Here is a 22,771-nt window from a genome sequence, read left to right on the forward strand (position 1 = left end):
GAAACTACCTATTAAAAAAATGTTGTAATTGACTACCTAATTTTCGAAAAATGTCGTAATTTACTACCTTACGCCGGATTATGAAGGAGTTTGACCAAAGTTCTCCGGTGTTGACTTGGTCACGTGACCATCACGTGACACTTAATGACCCTTTTCTTTCACAAGTGTCACTTGACCAAGTCAACGCCGAAGAATTTTGGTCAAACTCATTCATAATCCGGCGTAAAGGTAGTAAATTACAACATTTTAAAAAAATTAGGCACTCAATTACAACATTTTTTTTAATAGGTAGTTTTCCGCAATTTCTGGATTATAATAGGTAGTTTTTCACAAAATTTCCTAATATAAAAGTTAGTGTTTTTTATTTAAACTTTAAAGGACATCACTCCAAACCTTACTTAAATAAACTAACCTTAAATTAATTTATATTATATACACTTTAAAAAAAAATTTATACAATATGAAAACCCTTCTATAACATCCCTTTTTTTTAGATGTCAGAAAACAGGAGTATCTAACTTTAAATAATGCAAATTGCACAATATTATTATAAAACAAAAGGAGTATATGAAAAATGTGTTTTTTTTTTCACCATATATCCCTAAATTTTTTGTTTATTCACTGTATATCCATAAAAATTTTCAAATTCACCATATACCTATGAGTTGTCACAAAAATTCACCATACACACCTAATGACAACTAGATAAGTAGAATTTGATTAATTATACATCGAAACCACCTTACATCTCTCCCTCCATCCCGAAAACACTCCTCTCCTTTCTCCAATCCCTGAAACCACTCCAAATAATTATATCCGTATGATTGATTTTAAGGATGAAAAAAAAATTTGGGGTGGTTTTGGGGGTGGAAAAAGAAATGTGGGTGATTTCGGAGGTAAAGAATTGTATTTAAGGTGGTTTCTGGTCATAATTAAGCCTAATGATTGGGAAAGTTAACTACCATTAGTCATCATACTCATCAAGGTTATGGTGTATTTTTGTGAAAACTCGAGGGTATATGATGAATTTTAAAAAATTCATGAATATAAGGTAAATAAACAAAAAAAACTCGAGGATATATGGTGAAAACCCCCTAAAAATGTTATTTTTCAAAACCCTTAGCTTATTAATCGTTATTTTTGTGAACTTAAAAAAAAAACAAAAAAATATCCAATAACTTCCCATAACTTTTAACATTAACCTCTTAAATAATGGTCTGTTCTCTTTAGGTTATTTTCAGTTTAGTTCATTTCAACTCTAATAAGTTCAGTTCAGTTCATTTTATATTGTCCTTCTCTCATAAAATATTCAATTCAGTTCAGTTCAGTTCAGCTCCAATAAGTTTGGTTCAATTCAGCTTAGCTCAATTCAATTAATCAGAACAGACTTTAATTATCATCATCCCACTAGCTAACTTCCTCATCTGTATCATTATTAGTGCGACTACATTCTACTTATGTAGTGCGTAATAATAAAAAATGAGCAGGGGATTTTGACTACTCAGCAAAAAGCAAAGTGACTAGAATATAAAGATATAGAGGGTGTATAAATGGTATGGAGTATAATATAATTGTCACACTAAATAACTAATTTAAGAGCAAAAGCAGTGTGATTGCAATAATAATAAAGATATAGAGGGTGTATAAATGGTACAGAGTATATATATTTGCCATACTGAATACTCTCTCTCTCTTTTTTTTTTTTTTTAATTGCATTACTTTGATTTTTGCACTAATCACATACCATAATTAACTTAATTTTTTCATCTCTATAAAATAAACAAATGTTATTATATAATATATTATTAGATTCATCGTAAATCGTAATGTTTAGTTTCATAATATAATTTTGTTATAATTTTTACTAATTAATAATTGAAAATATTAATGGTCAAACTTAAATCTCGACAAGTGTAACGGTCAAAATGATACAAATAAAATACGAAGTATAAAGAAGAGGGAGTAAATAATTGGAGAGCAAAAGCAGAGTAACTAGAACAAGGCCTTAAATTAGCTCGAATATATTAAAGTACTCTTAAAGGCATGTCGTCCCCAAAAAGATGTGATCCTTGCTTTAATAAATATCTAGCCTTACACAAGCCATGAATCAATGAAGATTTACAACCTTCAGCAAGCTAGTCTCCAATAAATGTCCAAACAACACCAGATTTAATTTGTTCGTTTGTTCGACATACCCGTCGTTGCTATAGTCTTTGTCATGGGGACTCATCTTATAAGCAATATCAGTCTAAGGGGTACAAACTTCTTAAAAAAATTGAAATTTGTTTCCAATTTCATAATGATATGATCTTATCAACTAAAACTAGTGCTCCATTATTTATTTTTTTGATTTTTCAAGAATAAAATTTTAGTGCATTGCATTGCTAACATATATATTATCTTCGAATTTGTGTGTTGAATTTTCTTTGAGTCCCTAGTCTCACATGGCCCTACATAACAATGTGCCACAATATCCTCATTTCAATTTTCTGAATTTTCTGTCCTTACAATGCCACGAACGTAGGGTATTAGCCTCTCAATCTCATTTATCTTTTTTTCCTCACTCGTTTTCTACTTTTCCTTTATTCAACTTATGTGACCAATCAACTATTCTATCCTCTCAGGGATTCGTCTATTCATAAATAAAATCTATTTATGTCCTCCATTGATATCATGATTAATAAGAGTTATGAAAAATGTAAAACGTCGTAATTAATGAGATTTGTTAACGTGAAAATAAATATTCAAGAGTAAAGATAATGGGAAACACAATGTGAATGTATTTTTTTTTTCTTTGGAAGTTATTGAGAAATGGCAACTCGTGTTAATAATAGAATATGACTGAAAGCTTGATTATACGGAATATTCATGAACTAATACATATGAGAATGAGGGATAGCTCAAGTGGTTAGAGTTTCCTCCCGATTCCAAGAGATCTTGGTATCGATTATCACCATGCTCTTGTGGCTATCTAAACAACGATGACGACGACAACAAGAACAACAAAAAGACTAATACATATATTTACAGTGTTTTACAGAAACATTAAAGGCTAACATAATCACTAAGATATACTAAAAGGTACGTAGTATATGACATGCATCTTATACCTACCTAGTTGGCCTTGATGCACAACGCCTAACAACTCAGGAATGAGCGAGGATTATATTGATTGATTAATAAGGATTTTAATCTTAAACATTTATTAAGGATATCAAATGAGTGCGCTAGATACTTTGGACAGAAAAAGTAATAAATCACTCTTCTTGAAAAAGATTTCAAACCACGTTGACTAGTACTAATATAAAAACACAGCATAACAAATTGAACACAACATAAATTCCAGTACTAAGTAATCCTAAAATTCCACAAAAAATGAAGAAAAATACCAACTCTTTTCTACTCCCCTATTATCTTTTAATCCTACTCTCCATAATTTCACAAGCATTATCTTCGAATTCTACATACAATAACTTCTTCCAATGCCTAAAAAAACAATCAATTTCATCAACAAACATCCCCAAAATTCTCTACTCAAAACAAAACACAAACTACAATTCAATCCTACAAGCCTACATTCGAAACCTTAGATTCACATACCCAACAACCCCAAAACCACAACTCATAATCACACCCTACAACCCCTCCCAAGTATCCGCCGCCGTCGTATGCGCTCGCAACCTCGGCCACCAACTCAAAATCCGTAGTGGCGGCCACGACTACGATGGCCTATCCTACATCTCCAACACCCCATTCGTCATCCTCGACATGAAAAACTTACAACGTATCTTAGTAGACCCTAGAGCCGGAACTGCCTACATGGAGGCAGGTTCGACTCTAGGGGAACTCTACTACAACATTCAAATAAAAACAAATAAATTCGGGTTTCCGGCCGGAGTATGCCCTACAGTGGGCGTAGGAGGCCACGTCAGCGGTGGTGGGTACGGCAACATGATCAGAAAACATGGGTTATCCGTAGACCATATAACCGACGCCACCATAGTCGACGCAACGGGTCGGATCTTGAACCGGTCCACCATGGGTGAGGACTTGTTTTGGGCTATACGAGGCGGCGGAGGTGCTAGCTTCGCCGTGGTAGTTTCCTACACGGTGAAGCTAGTCCCGGTACCGGAAAAAGTAACGGTTTTTAACATTAAGCGGTTTATAAGAGAGAATGCAACGGATTTAGTTTACAAGTGGCAGTTACTAATGAAAGATATTGATCATAATTTATTTATCAGATTATTATTACAGCCTGTAAGTGATCCACAAAATAAAGGTAAAAAAACAGGTAGAGTTACTTTTATAGCCCTTTATTTAGGTAATTCAAGTACATTATATTCTTTACTCAAAAAAGAATTTCCTGAACTTGGTCTTAAGAAGGAAGATTGCTTGGAAATGAGTTGGGGTAAATCAACTTTGTTTTGGGCTAATTTCGACAACGAAACATCCCCTGAAGTTCTCTTAAGTAGGAACTACTCGGCAAATTACTCAAAGAGAAAATCGGATTATGTACAAAAACCGATCACTAAAGTAGGGTTGAATCTACTATGGAGGAAGTTGATTACCTTGGCGAAACCAGGGTTGGTATTTAACTCATATGGTGGAAGAATGAACGAGATTTCGTCGTCGGAGACACCATTTCCACATAGGAGAGGTAATTTGTATAAGATTCAGTACTCAATTAGTTGGAAAGATGCAGGGAAAATGGATGATGATAAGAATATTGGGTTGATTAGGGAGCTTCATGATTTTATGACACCTTATGTATCAAAAAATCCAAGGGGTGCTTATTTTAATTATAGGGATGTTGATATTGGTGTTAGTCATAATTGGACTTACAAAGAAGGGGAAGTTTATGGTAGAAAGTATTTTATGGGGAATTTTGATAGGTTAGTTAAAGTTAAGAGTTTGGTTGATCCTGATAATTTTTTTAGGAATGAGCAAAGTATTCCGACTTCGAAATCATTGGGGGATAAATAGAAATTATGTGCAACTTCTTATCTAGTGATTTGATTTTAATTTATATAAAGCATATGTACTAAAAAGTTGTAGGTTGTTGATTTTTATATTGATCGAAAGGCTTTTATTGTTACAATTATGTTGGTATACATTTTTCTTTTCTTATTATATACTTTATTTCTTTGTCCTCTCTCGAAATCAATATTGGTCGTGCACTCGTGCATTGGTGGTTATTGTAAAAGGATTCTATTAATTTTACTTGACTTGAGGCTTTAAATTAAAGAAGACAAGTACAAAACAAATATATGGTGGAGTAGCATTCTCTTTTTTTTTTTTTTTTTTTTTTTTGTTTAAGTAGTCAGAAGGACAACCAATCGATCTCAAGATCTTTTGAAATGAGGTAGAAAGGGAGCTCTAACCATTTGAGCTATCCATTACTCTACAGGTGGAGTGCCATTCTTAACCATATATCCAACCATATATCTTTCTTAGGCATTTTGCTTGATCTATGGTATAGGCAGAGAGTCGGTTAGAAGGAAAGTCATTAGTAGAATAAGAGTTAAAATTTTGTTTACGATTCAAATGCGAGAAAAATAGAACAACAATAAACTATACATACTATTTTCATTTCATATTATTTGCAATGATTAGACATTTTTTCTCTCTATTTTATGTCAAATTGTTGTAAATAATATGAAACGCAAATAACATGCAAAGAAGAGACACATATTAAAGATTTTAATTAAACTAAGTTAATGATCAAAGGAGTTTGTACTGAATAGGTGCTTAAAATGATACTTAAGCTGAAGATTGTAAATCAAAGTACCCGAGACGTATATGATGACTACCACCCTCAGTTGATGTAGATCAATGGCATGTATATAGTGCATACATAAGTGATCGGAGAATTGACTTATTAAAAGTTTACTGACTTAAAGGAGATTCTGTTCTTAAAAGTTGATCACGGACTTAAAAGTTTCAATTCTAAAAATATGCTAAATGATAACATGGGTAGACTTGGTACGGAACATGGAACATGGAATCATGTGATGTTTTGGTACTACAACAATCATATTTCAAACTTAAAAAGGGACAATGATTCATGACTAGACCAACACTAGTTTAAATGTATCTTCGTCGTTATATCTTACTTGTTTTCTTCCTATGAAATAAGCCACTATGAATTAGACTATATTGATATAATGTATGATATCATTCATACCAAATATAATTATGATAGCAAAACACCAATTAAACTATATTGATATAATGATATCATTCATACCAAATATAATTATGATAACAAAACACCAATTAGACTATATTGATATAATGATATCATTCATATTTCATACCAAATATAATTATAATAGCAAAACACCTTTAATTTTCACGGTTTGGTTTCTTATATTGATTTAATCAATCTTTGGCAGGATTTAGAAACTACTCCCTCCGTTATTTTACTAGAGTCTCAATTCTCTTTGTTATGTGAGTAATAAATGTTAGATACGGGACTATAATAAAAGAACGGGGAGTAATATATAAGAAAAAATAAATTAATTGAGGTGTTGCTGAATTTGTGTTATGTGTAAGGCTATAAGTTTCAAATATATAAATTTCATAAATTTTTTTAATTTGAGGTTCATATGATTTCTTAAAATTGGTAAATATTTTCTCAGTACAATTCAAAACCAACATGTATATTTTGTGTTCAAATAAATAAACCAACATGTATATTTTGATCAACTTTAGGCCAAATACTCCTTACCACTAAGCCTTCCATGTTACGGAGTAGATTTTATATGTTACGACTTTGGGACTAGTCAATAGGTTATGGATTCAAAATAAATTTGAAAATATCGATCTAAAGGAATAATAAATTGATAGAAACAAACATTTCAAGTAACGTTCCCTCCCAAAAAAAAAATAAAAAAAAATAAAAAGCCATCAAGTAACCAAGTTTATTTGAAGAACATTGTTAATCTACATTGCAAATCATTGGCCTAATTATTTAATTTTGATATATATAGTTATGTGACTCATGTCAAAGTAATACATGAAAATATCTTAGGAATTATTTCATACGGAGTATAAAAAAAAAACTATGTGTCAAAAAAATCAATCTTATTTTTCTTTTGTCGCTTGTATTTCCAAAAATAAATATAATTAAATAAAATATAATAAAATAAAAATCATTTCTCCTTTGACTTGAGTCCATATAATATGCTTTCCTTTTGAATTTTCTCCTTTCACTTGAGTCCATATATAATATAATAATGCTTTCCTTTTGAATGCTATTGTTTTATGTTCATCTTCTTACTACTCCGTACTCCCTTAATTAAAACACATTATGATCGTCACTTTCTCTTACCACAATTGAAAAAACTATTGAATTTTCACCACCTAATTAATTTTGTAATTAACTTATACTGAACAAAATCGCATTCACCAACCCTCTTATTAAAACCACTTGCCTAAGAGAAATGAGAAGTTTTCTATAGGATAAAAAGAGTAAACTCTTTAATTTTTTGCCCACTTTGTAAATTAATATAAAACTATTCAATACTCCTTATAAAACTAATTAAGTAATCAACATGCATTGTACGGATCCTAACCGATTTTATTCCATTGTAACACCCACTTATTATTTCTGTGTTGGAATACTTTGCTCATTCCTAAAAAAGTTAGTAGGATCAACCAAAGTCTTGACCTTCACTAACCTATCAAAATTCCCCTTAAAATACTTCCTACCATAAACTTCCCCTTCTTGGTAAGTCCCATTATGACTAACACCAATATCAATATCCCTATAATTAAAATAAGCACCCCTTGGATTTTTAGAAACAAATGGTGTCATAAAATTATGAAGCTCCCTAATTAACCCAATATGTTTATCATTAGCTTCTTGCCCTGCATCATGCCAACTATCAGAGTACTGAATCTTAAACAAGTTCCCTTTCCTGTGAGGAAACGGCGTATCCGTCGCCGGAACCTCGTTCATTCTTCCACCATATGAGTTGAATACCAACCCTGGTTGGGCCAAAGTAGCAATCTTATTCCACATTTGCTGTAACTGTAACACTGTCATCGGTGTTTGCACGTAATCCGATTTTCGCTTCGAATAGTTAGCTGTGAAGGTCCTGTTTAACAATACTTCAGGTTTAGTATTGTTGTCGAAATTTGCCCAATACAACGTTGATTTACCCCAACTCATTTCTTTGCAATCCTCCTTTTTTAAACCAAGTTCGGGAAATTTACCGCCTAGTAGGGTAACTAATGTATTAGAGTCACCTAAATATAATGCCATGAAAGTAACTCTGCCTGTACTTTTACCCTTAATCTGAGGATCATTTACAGGCTGTAATAATAACCTGATAAACAAATTATGATCAATATCTTGCATAACAAACTGCCACTTATGGACCAATTCCGTAGCGTTATCTTTAAGGTAACGCTGGATGTTGAAAACGGTTACGATTTCTGGTACAGGCACAAGGTTCACGGTGTAGGACACCACTACACCGAAGCTAGCCCCACCGCCGCCTCGTATCGCCCAAAACAAGTCATCACCCATGGTGCTACGGTTTAAAATCCGGCCTTGTGCATCAACGACTGTGGCATCGATTATATGGTCAACGGATAACCCGTGTTTTCTGATCATGTTGCCGTAACCACCACCGCTAACATGGCCTCCTACACCCACGGTAGGGCAAACCCCGGCCGGAAACCCGAGGGTGTTGGATTTTTCTTGTATCCTATAGTAAAGTTCACCTAAAGTTGAGCCTGCCTCAATGTAGGCAGTTGCAGCCTTAGGGTCTACTTCGATACGTTGTAGGTTTTGCATATCGAGGATGACGAATGGGTGGTCCGAGGTGTAGGATAGGCCGTCGTAGTCATGGCCGCCACTACGGATTTTGATGTGGTGGCCGAGGTTGCGAGCGCATACGACGGTGGCGGATACTTGAGAGGGGTTAAAGGGTGTGATAATAAGTTGTGGTTTAGGTGTTGTTGGGTATGCAAATCTAAGGTTTCTAATATAGGCTAGTAGGATGGAATTGTAGTTTGGTGTTTGTTGTGCATAAAGAATGTTTGTGATGTTCGTTGGTGAATTTGTTTGGTTTTTTAGACATTGAAGGAAGTTGTTGTATGTAGGATCTAAAGACAATGTTTGTGAAAATGAAGATAATAAGATTAGAAGATAACAAGGAAATAGAAAGGAGTTGATGTTGGTGCCCATTTTTGTTTAGGGACTAGTTACAAAAATGAATTGCATAAATTCTATTAAATAAATAATGTTACAAAGTTATAAATGGATGGGTATTATTTATTTGTCTATTTATTTGATCTCACATTCTTTGATATTAATAACAATCCTTAATTTACTCTTTATCATTAAAGATGATATAATAGTTGTAATTGTTAAGTTTAGCCATTTTAAAACCCACAATTAATCTTTTGCTTCTTGTTTTGAAGGATTGTCTTATAAAATAGAACTAAACCTAGTGTAGTTTTTGATCGGTTAGATTAATGAGTTGAGACAACGATTAGGATTAGCTTTTCATGGACATATCATAAGCTTTTTGCAAAAAAAAGGAGAATATCTATTGACATTTTTAGACCATATTTTATAATTTAAGTGTATGGAATACTTGATTCAAAATAGATATTGAAAACTGTACAAATATTACAACTTGAGCCCTAAAAGAAATAAAGAGAGCGATACATCATTAAGATAATCCTTTTCAAAATTTCAAATTTATACTTTTACAAGTGTGTTCACTCAAAATGAAGTAAAATCAAGCTCTCTTCATATTTATTAAGCTTATAATGAGCCTAAATTGTGAAACGTACTGGCTTATAAGCGTTTTCTGTTGGGCTTTTTTTTTTTTTTAAAATCCAGGGCATAGGCCCATTATATCCTGATCCATTAAAATATAAAAGGAGTTTGTACTATATTAGACGTAATCATTTCCTCTATTGCTCGTCTTAATATCGGCCCAACTTCCGGAGTCCGGACTGATATACACAGTTAGAACAAAAAAGAACTGATGGAATAGATCATACAGAGTTCAAGTGGTGGTTAGAAGATGCTCTCATTTAGACTTTTGTTGTGACTATCATTGATATTCACTGCTTCTAATCGCTTTTGATGATCTTTAGTACTCTTTTTGTTTTTCAAAAGTTCGACTCATTTATTATATAGAAGTACGAAAAAGTAAAAAAGTTGTACTCCCTCCTTTTTTAAATACTTGCTTCATTTCTCCATGTACGGTGTTTTAGAAGAAATTGAAGAAACTAATAAAATATAGATGTAGTGAGATAAGTGGAAGAATAAAAAATTGTAAAAAGTAAAAGTAGTAGAGAGAATTAGAGGAGAGAGAATATGAAATTAATAACATATTATATTGGGTCCACTAGGTGAGAGAAATTAATTAAATATTGTAAAAACTTTCCAAATAAAGAAATAGAGCAAGTATTTAAAAGCAGCCAAAAAAAGAAAAATAGAGCCAGTATTTAAAAACAAGTGAAGTAATATATTGGGACTAGGGATGGCAGTGGGTCGAGTTAAATGGGAGACCCGCCCCATCCTCGCCTAAGTGGGGCGGGGATGGAGGGAGGTTTGGCGGGTGATGGGGCGGGGATGGGTATAAAATGTGTACCCGCCATGGGTGATGGGGCGGGTATGGATTTTAGAGTAGACCCGCCCCATATCCGCCTCGCCCCGTACCCATGATGTGTCTATTTTATATAGTATTTTACCCCCGTCCCTTGGTCATAATTGGTAGTGTTTTTGGCTCTTTAGAGCCACTTTTTATTACTAATTGGTGTTTTCTAGTGTTTTCGTAGATTTGGTTGACTTTTGCAGAGATTTATGCTTTTGGAGTATTTTCCCGAGATATTTTGGAGCAATCACGAACATTGCAGAAGCACGACCAGATTTTATAGCCCAGGGCCGGTTAGAGCCGTCGAACCGGTGATTAAGGGCTCGGTATAGGTGATACAGGGGCATTCGGACCGAGTATTCAATACCGGAAGAGGAAACCCAGATTGGCCCGAAGAATTGGAGCCCAATCGTAGTCCAAATAGTGGCCCAAGTGAGCCGCCCGGCCAAAGAGGCTGGTGCTCGAAGGCGCGCCCGGCCGGGCGGGAGAAGCTAAGGTTGGCGCCTGGGGACGCGCCCGGCCGGGCGCGAGATTAGTATTAGGGATAAAAAGGCGCGCCCGATCGGGCGCGTGTATTTATTAGGAGACGATTAGCGTCGTTTTAATTTGTTTTAGTTTAGGATTTGTACGGAGTATAAATACTTCTCCGTAATACGTTTTTTAACTCTCTCTCTCTCTCTCTTTTTACTCTTTCTTTACTCTCTTAATAGTTCTCTTAGATTTTCTTTCTCTTAAACCTTTGTTCTTAATCTACTCTTAATTCCAGATTTATTTTGGTAACTATTTCTCTTCTCTTAATCTTAGTTGTTTATTTCATTCCTTTAATTATGTCTTATTTTATTGCTTTGATTAGTTTAGTTTTTACCATGTGTGAGTAGTTTTATTTCTAGGGTTTATGGGGATCCATAAATAATATGAAGGGGTAATTTATTATTGTTAATTATCAATGTTAGATTAATTTCCTGTTGATTGATTTAATGCTCTGTGACTAGATTAGGCCTGATCTTTTATGCATGAGTTTGACAATATTGATTCGAGATTCGAGAGATGAGAATTGATGTTTAGGTCTAGTTTCAATAGGCAGGTTAATTTATAAATGGTTAAGTCGAGATTCGAGAGATGAGATTTAATACCGGTAGATTAATTATGTGATTGTAATACGTAGCGAAAGCCCTTTACAATCTGGTTAATTGATGCATTGATGATTGACTATTATTAGTTTTTGATATTGCATGATAATTTTTTATTGAATTGTTTTAACGCTTTACAATTATGGCTTGTAAAAGTATAGCAATATTGAATTGATGAATCGAGCAGATGTTAATTTGATATTAAAGGCTATTTTCAATAAGAACTTAGATCTAGTAAATTGCGAGAGCCTGTTAGATCTATGTTGATTAGTAAATTGCGAGAGCCTGTTAATCATGTTATTTATGCAATGTCAATGATTGATTATTATGTTTTACCCTGTAATATTATTTATTGGTGAACCTATGCCCTAGATCCTTTTATATATTGTTTTCTCCCTATTCTCAATCTTAATAGTTTAGTTTCTTATTCAAATATAAATATTGGTTACTTCATAATCTAGATTTTTTTAGTTAATTAGGAATAGAAAGACTTGTTACCCTGTGGAGATCGACCCTACTCCCCTTTCTGCTTTAGTTAGAGGATTTAGGAATTATTTTTGATTAGGGGATACGACTTTACCCTGTCAAAATTTGGCGCCGTTGCCGGGGAAACGGTTTTATTTTTATTTCTGATTATTTTTGTAGTCTAGATTATTTTCTTTTTGTCTCAGAGAACATTAGTTCTCTGAGGCAAATCTCATATTTGCTTCTAGTTTTTGTTTATGCCCAGGTGTTCCAGATCAGGGTACATCCCATTCGATCTTGAGATCGAACGCTCCTTTCATAGACAGAAAAATTTCTACAAGCAAATCCTGGCGGATTCTGGTGATAATAACAATAATCACCGCGATCCTCCGACTGGTTCTAGCGATTCAGAGGTATCATCAGATCCAGAATCAAAGATGACGGCTCCAAAGAAGCTTAGTGATTACTCACAACCCAAGCTTACAGATTTTCCACATCTCACCCCTACTCCGGCTCTTGATGGGGTTCAATTCGAAATTAAGCCTCAATTTATAACGACGATAGAGAGGAAGCAATTTAGTGGAGCTAAGGGTGAAGACCCGAATCTTCACATTGCCGACTATTGTCAATATTGCAACACCATCAGGCAAGCCGGGGTCACTCAAGACCAAATCAGGGAGATTCTCTTTCCCTTTTCCTTAACTGGAAAGGCTAAATTGTGGTTTAATGGCTTAAATAGAACTGCACTTGGTATAACTGACTGGGAAAATCTTGTTTTGAATTTTTATAACAAGTATTATCCTGCAGAGAGAACAGCCGTACTACGGAGTGCGATTCAGAACTTTGCCCAAGAAGCCGATGAATCTTTATATGAGGCTTGGGAGAGGTTCAAGGATCTACAAAGAGATTGCCCTCACCATAATTTAGCACAATGGCAGTTAATCCAAGCCTTTTATAATGGCCTTGGAAATTCTTCTTGAATAATTTTAGATTCTGCAGCTAGCACTAGGTGAAAAAAGGGCTTTGGCAGCGGTTCAAACCCGGTCTAAGGCACCGGTTTGAACCGCTGCCTTAGTGGGTGGTGCCAAAAACCCATTTTTTAGCACCGGTTCAAAACCGGTGCCATAGGGTCAAATAGGCATCGATTAACCGGTGCCATATACCCAATTAGGCACCGGTGCCTTTAATTGCTCTCCCGCCATTTTTTTTTGGTGGTAGCTATTTTAGGCACCGGTTGGTGCCTAACCGGTGCCTATTCACCAAATATTTTTTTTTGTTTTTTTTTTCCAATTTTCGTGCAATAATATTCTAAAAAAAAACCTGTTTCCCGCAATAATAATAACCTGTAATTCCAGCAATTATATTAAACATAATAATTAATAATATTATTAATTATTCAAATAAGATACAAAAATAATATTAAAAACAAGAATTCAATTATATATATAGATATAAATATTCCCAAACGCAATACAAAAAAAAAAGTTGCTTACATATACAAATAATAGTAAGTAAATATATAATGAATAATAAGTTATATAGTTCAAAAGTTAACATAAATAATTTACAATTACAATGCCATTTACATGTTGAAGGTGATAAAAGACGCCAACATGTCACGAACTTCATTAAGCTCCTTGATTGTCAACGGACCATCCTTTTGGACCTTGCAAAACTTGAAATACAAAAACATTATGTTAAAATTAATTAATTCGGCAAAACAATATGTATTTTACCAAATATTACCTATATGACTTCTATGTAGCCCATTTCCTACATTACTTATCAAATGAACTATTTCTTTCTCATAACATGTCAATGTTGGGTAGTTGTATGTGTGTAAGCCCTAAAATTGTATAGGAGAGCATTTTATTAAGGTTTATGACGCTTTTTACTCAAATCGGCCCGAATATGGCCTATATGACTTTACTTTGCCCATTTCCTACATTTCTTATTAAATGAACTTTATTTATCTCATAACTTGTCAATATTATCTAGTTATAGGTATATAAGGAAAGAAATCACATCAAAAGAGCATGTTAACACAAAATGGCCCAAATATGGCCCATATGACTTCTATTCAGCCCATTTTCTACCTTTCTTGTGAAATGGCCTTTTTGTTTCTCATAACATGCCATTGTTAGGTAATATTAGATGGCTAAGGCTAGAAATCACATAAATATAGAATTTCAATAAGTTTTAGGACTTACCTCATCAAGCTGTTGAGTGTCCGTACAATGAGTCACAATGTCAAGCATGAATCTCATCACAGACAAAGCACAATCAAGTCCATTCTCTTGTTGTGCGCACTAGCATATGACAAACAAATCACATCAGTGAAACATGCATAGGAAATGAGAAAATATTTACTAACATAGATTTTCAAGATAATCACAATATCATGTAAATTACCAACGGTGACTTCCATGTTGGACCCTTTGGAGCACGACAATGTAGCTTCTTCATAACACTGTAGTAAAAAAAGTACATTCAAATTTTATTAGTCGTATGATTACTAAATTAGTTATTATTAGCAATAATCATCACTAGGTTGCTATATATATTTACTTTTGCAATATAGACTTCACGAGCCACTTCTCCGATGATCGAGCTGAATCAAGGTGATAAATTGTGTTAGTGGAATTACAAACCACCATGAGGCTCCAATTCTCCCTACATAAGTTCAAAATAGACAAGCAAATTAATATTTAGGAGTCAACATATAATAAGGCCAAATCGATTGAATTTGACATGGTTAGACTTACTCTCTATAACATGGGGCGAATATGAACTTGACTCCCGCACGCTCTGATTCCCTGATACTCTGTTCAACATATTACAACACATCATGAGGGTTGCCTATGATTTTAGTAGTGGATAACTGCTCGAGGCATAACCACCCAACTTTACAAGGAGAATCAGTGTCAGTTAAGTGCTCCTGTAGTGCTCTGCGTGCATGAACATTGAATAATTAATCAGATGTAGGATAATCACCATCAATTTGAATAAATTGAAAAAAGTATAGATTATGTGGGCATTGAAGTACCTCATGAATGTTTGAATGAGGGAAATGTTAAGCTTTGCACCACGTAGAAATTCCTTCACATCTTCTTTGATGATCCATGCAACTGCATCCTCATCATAGTGGAACATTGCCTTAGGAAGTGCAACTTCCATGGGATCGACCAAATGAAAAGCACGGTTATGAAGAAAGGTCATGTCAGCGGAGAGCGATTGAAGAACAATGTCTTCAACAAGTGGAGTAGGTGGCATGGGTGAACCTTTCGAAGAGTGCAACTTCGACGCTTGTTAACTCTTGGACCGTTGTTCACTTAGTTTCTTCTTAGGTTAATCAATTCTTTTAGGCTTATCCACCCTCTTTCTCTTTGAAGTTTTGCTTTCATGCGAAATCTGAAATAGTTTGAGAAAGAATAAGTTTATAAGTTGAGAAATGAAGAAAATGGCTTTATTTTGATGAAATGGGCCCAAAAACTTTAGAACTTTGCTTCTTTTATGTAATTTAAAAACACAATCACTAATAAATATGTAATTATGATATGGTTTGAGAACGTATAAGTTTATTAGTTGAGAAATGAAGAAAATATGCAAGTGAGTAGCCATTTCGGCTCAAAATGGCTTTATTTTGATGAAATGCGCCAAAAAACTTAGAACTTTGCTTCCTTTATGCAATTTCAACTCACAATCACTTATACATATGTAATTATGATATGGTTTGAGAATTTATAAGTTTATTAGTTGAGAAATGAAGAAAATAGGCAAGTGAGTAGCCATTTCGGCTCAAAATGGCTTTATTTTGATAAATTGGACCCAAAACCTTAGAAATTGGCAATTTTTATGTAATTTCAAATGAAAAACACTTATAAATATGTCATTATGAGTTTTTTTGAGATGCAAGGAGTTTATAAGTTGAGAAATGAAGAAAATAGGCAAGTGAGTAGCCATTTCGGCTCAAAATGACTTTATTTTGATGAAATGCGCCAAAAAACTTAGAACTTTGCTTCTTTTATGAAATTTAAGCTCACAATCACTTATTCATATGTAATTATGATATGGTTTGAGAATGTATAAGTTTATTAGTTGAGAAATGAAGAAAATAGGCAAGTGAGTAGCCATTTCGGCTCAAAATGCTTTACTTTGATGAATTGGACCCAAAACCTTAGAACTTGGCGATTTTTATGTAATTTCAATTAACAAACACTTATAAATATTTCATTATGAGTTATTTTGATATGCAAGGATTTTATAAGTTGAGAAATGAAGAAAATAGGCAAGTGAGTAGCCATTTCGGCTCAAAATGGCTTTATTTTGATGAAATGCGCCTAAAAACTTAGAACTTTGCTTCTTTTATGAAATTTCAAATCACAATTACATATGTAATTATGATATGGTTTGAGAATGTATAAGTTTATTAGTTGAGAAATGAAGAAAATAGGCAAGTGAGTAGCCATTTCGGCTCAAAATGACTTTATTTTGATGAATTGGACCCAAAACCTTAAAACTTGGCGATTTTTAAGTAATTTCAAATGACAAACACTTATAAATACGTCATTATGAGTTTCTTAGAGATGCAAGGAGTTTATAAGTTGAGAAATGAAGAAAATAGGCAAGTGAGTAGCCATTTCGGTTCAAAATGGCTTTATTTTGATGAAATGCACCAAAAAACTTAGAACTTTTCTTCTTTTATGAAATTTTAACTCACAATCACTTATACATATGTATTTATGACATGGTTTGAGAATGTATAAGTTTATTAGTTGAGAAATGACGAAAATAGGCAAGTGAGTAGCCATTTCGGCTGAAACTGCTTTATTTTGATGAATTGGACCCAAAACCTTAGAACTTGGCGATTTTTATGTAATTTCAAATGAAAAATACTTATAAATATGTCATTATGAGTTTTTTTGAGATGCAAGGAGTTTATAAGTTGATAAATGAAGAAAATAGGCAAGTGAGTAGCCATTTCGGCTCAAAATGGCTTTATATATTTAAAATTGCTCAAAATTATTTTTTTTAAAAAATATGCAAGTTCCACCGCCTTGGGACACCCGAGGGATTCGCCCCCGCTGCCGGAACAGTGAAGGCAGCCCGCGCCGAGGCCACAGCAGCCCCGGCAGCTGCATGCCAAGGCTGTAGCAGCCATGGCAGCCGTCTGTCGAGGCTGCAACAGCCCAGACAGGCTGCTGTCGAGGCTGCAGCACACATGGCAGCCACCTGTCGTGGCTGCTACAGCCTTGGCATGCGGCTGCCAGGGCTGCTGTGGCCTCGGCCGGGCTGCCTTCGCTGTTCCGGCAGCGGGGGCGGCTCCTTCGGGTGTCCCGGGGCGGCGGAACTTGCATATTTTTTTTAAAAAAAAATTGAGCAATTTTAAATCAACTTGGCGGACCTTGCATATTGTTAAAAAAAAAATATTTGGCAGTTTTATTTTAAGAGTGCCTAACTTTTTAACACTTACAAAAATTGAGAAATAAATAATTTACCTCCTTATTAATCAACTTTACCATGCACGTGGCCAATCAACGAAGCTACCTACAGCTTGCCAAAGCGTTGTTAACTCAACCTCCTCTATCGGTACGGGTAGTGGGATGTCTTCGAACCCCGCAACCACTGAATCGATCCCAACTGAGTAATGATGTGGCCCCGTCGTAGCACCCGTCGTCGGTTGGGCACTACCTAAAAGAAATGGTGTCCTTCGAACAAGTGTACTATTCCATTAGTGGGTTCAGAATTATTAGAAAGCTAATATATTCAGTGAGGTCAAGTGATCGGAATTCCTGGGTGGAGGCCGCTTCCGATGAGTAATATTAATGAATAATTAATATTACAGCTTAATCTTGACTGAACCCTTCGGGTCACACCCAAGCATTCAACAAACCGAACCGACGAATTAATTCGGAAGGAATTAATGAGTCGATCGAGTAATATTTATTTAGACGTCGGAAATTCGAGCTTAGAGCGTCGAAACCGAGCGTCGGAAGTCGAGTCAAAAAATAGTGAAAGACGAGACGAGAAATAGTAATAAATCAACAAAAGACCAAAATACCCTTAGCATCGGAATGACCAAGCAAACTGATTGCTAAGGGCGTATGGTTTAGCATGGTGGCTAGCATGCGCACCAAGCCGAGCCAAGGCTGGCTGGTGCGTGCTAGTGCACCCATGCTAGCATCGCAAGGCTAGGCGCTGCCTAGTGCGTGCTAGCATGCTAGGCACAGCCTTGTGCGCGCAATGGCTAACAAGCCATGCCGCAACAAGCTGCAGCAGCTAGCACGCTAGGCGCGCCAGCTCGCCATAGCTAGCAGCAGCATGGCTAGGCCATTGCTTGCTGCCTAGCAGCGTTGGCCAAGGCACAAGGCCAGCAGTAGCCCGCACAAGCATGCTGGGCTTGCTGGCCAGCAGCGCCTGGCAGCCCGCATGCGAGTGTTGGGCCTGCTGGGCTTGCTGGGCGTGGCTTCCACGGACAGCAGCACATGGCAGCCCACCTTAGCTGCCTTGGTGCCCAAGGGTAGGTGCCATGTGGCTTGTGGTCCTTGAGTGTGTGTGCAGTGAGGTGGCCGGTTATGGGAGAGGGAGTGGGGAGCAAGTTTTGTCCCCCCTTTCTCCAAGTGGTCCTCACCTAACCACTCACATGAGCTTGCCACTTGTTGATTTATTACTAGCTTGATTATTAATTTTATTTTAGCTTTAAAATAAAATGGAAAAATCATACTATCCCACATTGATGGGAGAGTAAATGATACTACCATCATTTCCTATAAATACCCAAGTATGGACATTGGGAATGATGCTTGAGTAAGAGTTGGAAAAGGCATCACAATTAGTGAAAACCTTTGAACTCAATATAATTACACGGGTTTTATTGGTCGGGTCTTGCTAACCCCAAGACATTGGACCTAGTCGATTTTGTTGGTGCGGGTGGACTTCGTTGGAGGTCTCCGTGTGAGCGGGACTTGAAGCTTTCAAGTAAGAGCTCATTTTGGAGCGAAGCACGCGTTAAAGGTAATTAGCTTATCTTAATCTTGTGATTAATTTAATTATGTTTATGGTTTTATTTATTGCGAGTGCGGTCTTGTTTTTGGGTTTGTTTCCGCGGTGAATCGGACTCACCAAACCCCAATAGCGGTATCGGAGCCTCGCTCGTTTATTTTTAAAATCATAATATTTTCAAGGTGTTTTTATGGCTTAATTTTTCTGGTTTTAAGTAGCTAATTAGATTAGTAACTCGTTTTTCCAATTTTTACCTCATATTAGAGCTGTCTTCAGCTCCCGAACCCAGATTTCGACCCAAAAATAGTGAATTTTGGGTGGAAAAGGCGTTCTGGAAATGGTTTTACCCTTATAAGCCTCGGTTTTTAGCCAAAAAACGACCAGAAATGCATTTTTCGAGGGATTTTTCGTTTTGACGAAAAATTTTAAGTCTTTCTAACCTTGAAAATTTATTGCATATTTATGGTGGTTATGTATTTGGTTCTTTCCTTAATTTATATGCAGTTTTAGACCACTTTAAGCATGATTACTTGGTAGTAATTGGTGCTTGAAATTTTGGTTTTATTTTTTCACATAATTGCAAATTAATTGCATTAAGTGTGAAATAGTTGTTCTTTGTTGCTTCCAATTACTAAAGATTCAATTTTTATTTATGATAAGTGATTGAAACATTGAGTTACTAAATTCCATGAATTTTGATTAAACTTTGTTGATTTAATCATTTTTTAGTTGATTGGAATCATAAAGTTTAAAACTTGTGATTGAAATTGGTTTATCTTCATATTGGAAGATGTAATTTTTTCATGGAGTCACAAGTATTAAAGTTGGAGTCTTTATTGAACTTATGTTCATTTTTCCAACTCCCTTTTATTTTGTCAAAATCTCAAGATTAATTTAAAGTGATTAAATTAATAGTGAGAATTGCCCTAATTTATTTTATTACACCAAGTTAAACCAATTTTATTAAAGAATGGTTCTTGGAAATAAATTTGGTTAATTGCATTTGGATGAATTATTTAAGTTGGACTTTTTATTTTTCATTTTTTCCTCAAAATTGATTCTAAAATTAATTTAGAATTGATTTATAATGTCACACAGAAAATCGATAATTTTCGAAGCATTAGCACGCAACACGAGGCCTAAGAGCCCCGAGCTAGCTCTCGGCTAGCTGGGCTGCTCACGCAACCCATATGTGGCTGCCGAGGCTGCTGGGAACTTCGTTCTTAGGTGCTTGGTGTTGTGCGTGTGTGTGTGCGAGGAAGGGCGTGGGTTGCTGCTCGCTGCCAGCAGCAAGCAGCAGCATAATGCTGTGCGCGCTGTGCGTGCTGCTACGCTTGGCTGGACTGGGCGTAGCGCATGCGAGCACAAGCAGCCCACATGCATGCTTGGTGTTGCGGAGGTGCGCATGGGCATACTACGTGCTTGTTGTACGGTACGTACAATCCCATAATTGGCACAATAACCCCGGGTTATTAAGGCGATGCTATTTTAAAGTTAATTTTAGCGTTGCTTAATATGTAAATAAGGGTATTATTTTTTGGACTCCAAGTCTTAGTGCTAGGCACTTAGACATTTTGGAATTCGTAATTTTGCTTAAATTGTCGTTTTAATTATTTTAATTATTTTTTTTATTTGATTAAAATTTTTGGAGGCTAGGCCTCGGTTTTTGAGCGACATTTGCAAAAATTAATTTTGGCAAATATTTGGGTTCACCGACTTAATTAATTGGATTAGTTAAGTTGGATGCGGAATTTGCTCTTAGTTATTTCCATAACCGGTTAAAATTACTTTGACTAGTTTAATTAGGGCTGTTAATTGGATTAACCACCTAGATTAGTTACTAGTTCTCACGTGTTTTATGCATTGTTACTTGTTTATCGTTGTAAAATGCATGGGCCATTCACAAATAGTGAATGGATGAATGGAATGTAAATTCTCTCACAGGTTTTATGAAATGGCAACTAGTGGGGCCCGATTAGGATAGAAAATACAGACTGTGATCCGTGATGTATTTTTGTAAATCTAAATACGGTCTGCGAACCGTTGAGTATTTTTGTACCTTAATATTTAGATTAGTCCTAATCGTAGATACTAGCAATTGTAATATTTTGGTCAAGTCTTGAAGACGGGGTTCTTAGAAGACAAAGCCATGAAGTTGCAAATGAAGACCTTTTGAAGACTTGAAGATCTCAAGGGGTCATGCTAGTTGCCAAATGCATCTCTATTTATGTTTTCGATATATATTTATGTTTATATATATATGAATTATATGTTAGATGCATGTTTAGGATTTCGAATGTTGAGATGATTAACTAAGTTCACTTAAATCAACCAACATAGAAACCCTAGGTCCCTAAAATATTGAGTAAAACTTGCCATTCCAAAACACACTTACCAACCGAACGAGGGTAGTGGTGGGCTACGCCAAAGCGAGGCATCACTACTTCTCCAAGGAACGTAAGGCATACCGGGTATGCAAGGTGGTTTTGGTTATACTCAACGATATGAGTGATGGAGTCCTAACATGTCGTGGCAAAGTGAATAAATTGTTTAGAGAGCATTGGACGCGACGATTTATTCAACCAAGAGTGGCTTGGAGCCATTAGCAAAGTGTTTCTTACCTTAGGAGATTGAGTGTTAAGACAAGCCAAAGCATGCTTAACCACTATTTGTTTCTTTGGATCTTGGAATCGACTTATTATCACCTAAAATGGGGACAATCTTTAATGTGTGAATAAGACGTTTTAAATAAGTTTGATTAAAATGCATGAATTCAATCTTATTTAAGTATAATGAATGGTTTTTTATTTCAAATTCTTTCAATTGTAGAATCATGTCTTCAACTAATGTCAACGACCTTATGCTCTCGGAATTGCCCGAAAAGTTGCCAATTTCTCTGAACTTGGTAAACTTTAAGGAATGGGAAGAGGAACTCCGAAAGACCCTCCGAAATTGCTACCTAGAGCACATTCTGGACACTTAAATCCCGAGTTTCTACTCAAAGGGGATTATGAGTGACGAGGCACATGAGGTATGGAGTGTGGATTGTAAAAGAGTTTCCAGACTCATGGAAAACGCCATCCCGGTACAATGGAAGGGGAAGTTCTCCAACTATTTTTCGGACATGATGCTCAAAGCTCTAGAAGATGTAGTCAATTTGAGAGTCACCAAAAGTACCAGAGGCAACTATGATGGACTTATGGAAGATGTGACTAGGTCACTCTCGAACATGAGGATCAAGCCACCACAAGATGGGTGTCTCATGAAAGAGAGACAAGAAGTATGGGCTAAGGTCTATAATGCAAGACTTAGACCCGGGATGCCACTTCAAGCTCATGTGCTCAACATGACAAGGCTATTCACCCATCTGGAGCTAATTGGCAAACCAGTGGACGATGAGCAAGCGGCTCTCATGCTAATAAGCTCACTCCATTCGAGGTATGTTGCATTAAAGATGCGACTCACGGCCAAGCGGAACAAACTGTCCTTGATGGAATTTGTTCAAGAGCTCCAGAAAACCTATTCTTGCAAGAAGGCTAAGGTTGCTCT

The 22,771-nt window shown here is 35.6% G+C and overlaps 2 protein-coding genes across 2 annotated transcripts; one reads left to right on the top strand and one right to left on the bottom strand.

The window, feature by feature from the left end:
* Positions 1-3,134: 3,134 nt before the first annotated feature.
* On the top strand, positions 3,135-5,098 carry LOC110725833 (berberine bridge enzyme-like 19). The gene has a single exon (XM_021905299.1). It carries the CDS (start codon positions 3,376-3,378, stop codon positions 4,981-4,983), a length of 1,608 nt encoding a protein of 535 aa, XP_021760991.1. The 5' UTR covers positions 3,135-3,375; the 3' UTR covers positions 4,984-5,098.
* A 1,404-nt stretch (positions 5,099-6,502) lies between these two features.
* Positions 6,503-9,214, bottom strand: LOC110725836 (berberine bridge enzyme-like 21). The gene has a single exon (XM_021905300.1). The coding sequence runs from the start codon at positions 9,197-9,199 to the stop codon at positions 7,607-7,609; it is 1,593 nt and encodes a 530-aa protein (XP_021760992.1). The 5' UTR covers positions 9,200-9,214; the 3' UTR covers positions 6,503-7,606.
* Between the last annotated feature and the right edge of the window lie 13,557 nt (positions 9,215-22,771).

Source organism: Chenopodium quinoa, unplaced genomic scaffold (genome assembly GCF_001683475.1).
Source record: "Chenopodium quinoa cultivar QQ74 unplaced genomic scaffold, ASM168347v1, whole genome shotgun sequence".
In the NCBI taxonomy this organism is placed as follows: Eukaryota; Viridiplantae; Streptophyta; class Magnoliopsida; order Caryophyllales; family Amaranthaceae; genus Chenopodium; species Chenopodium quinoa.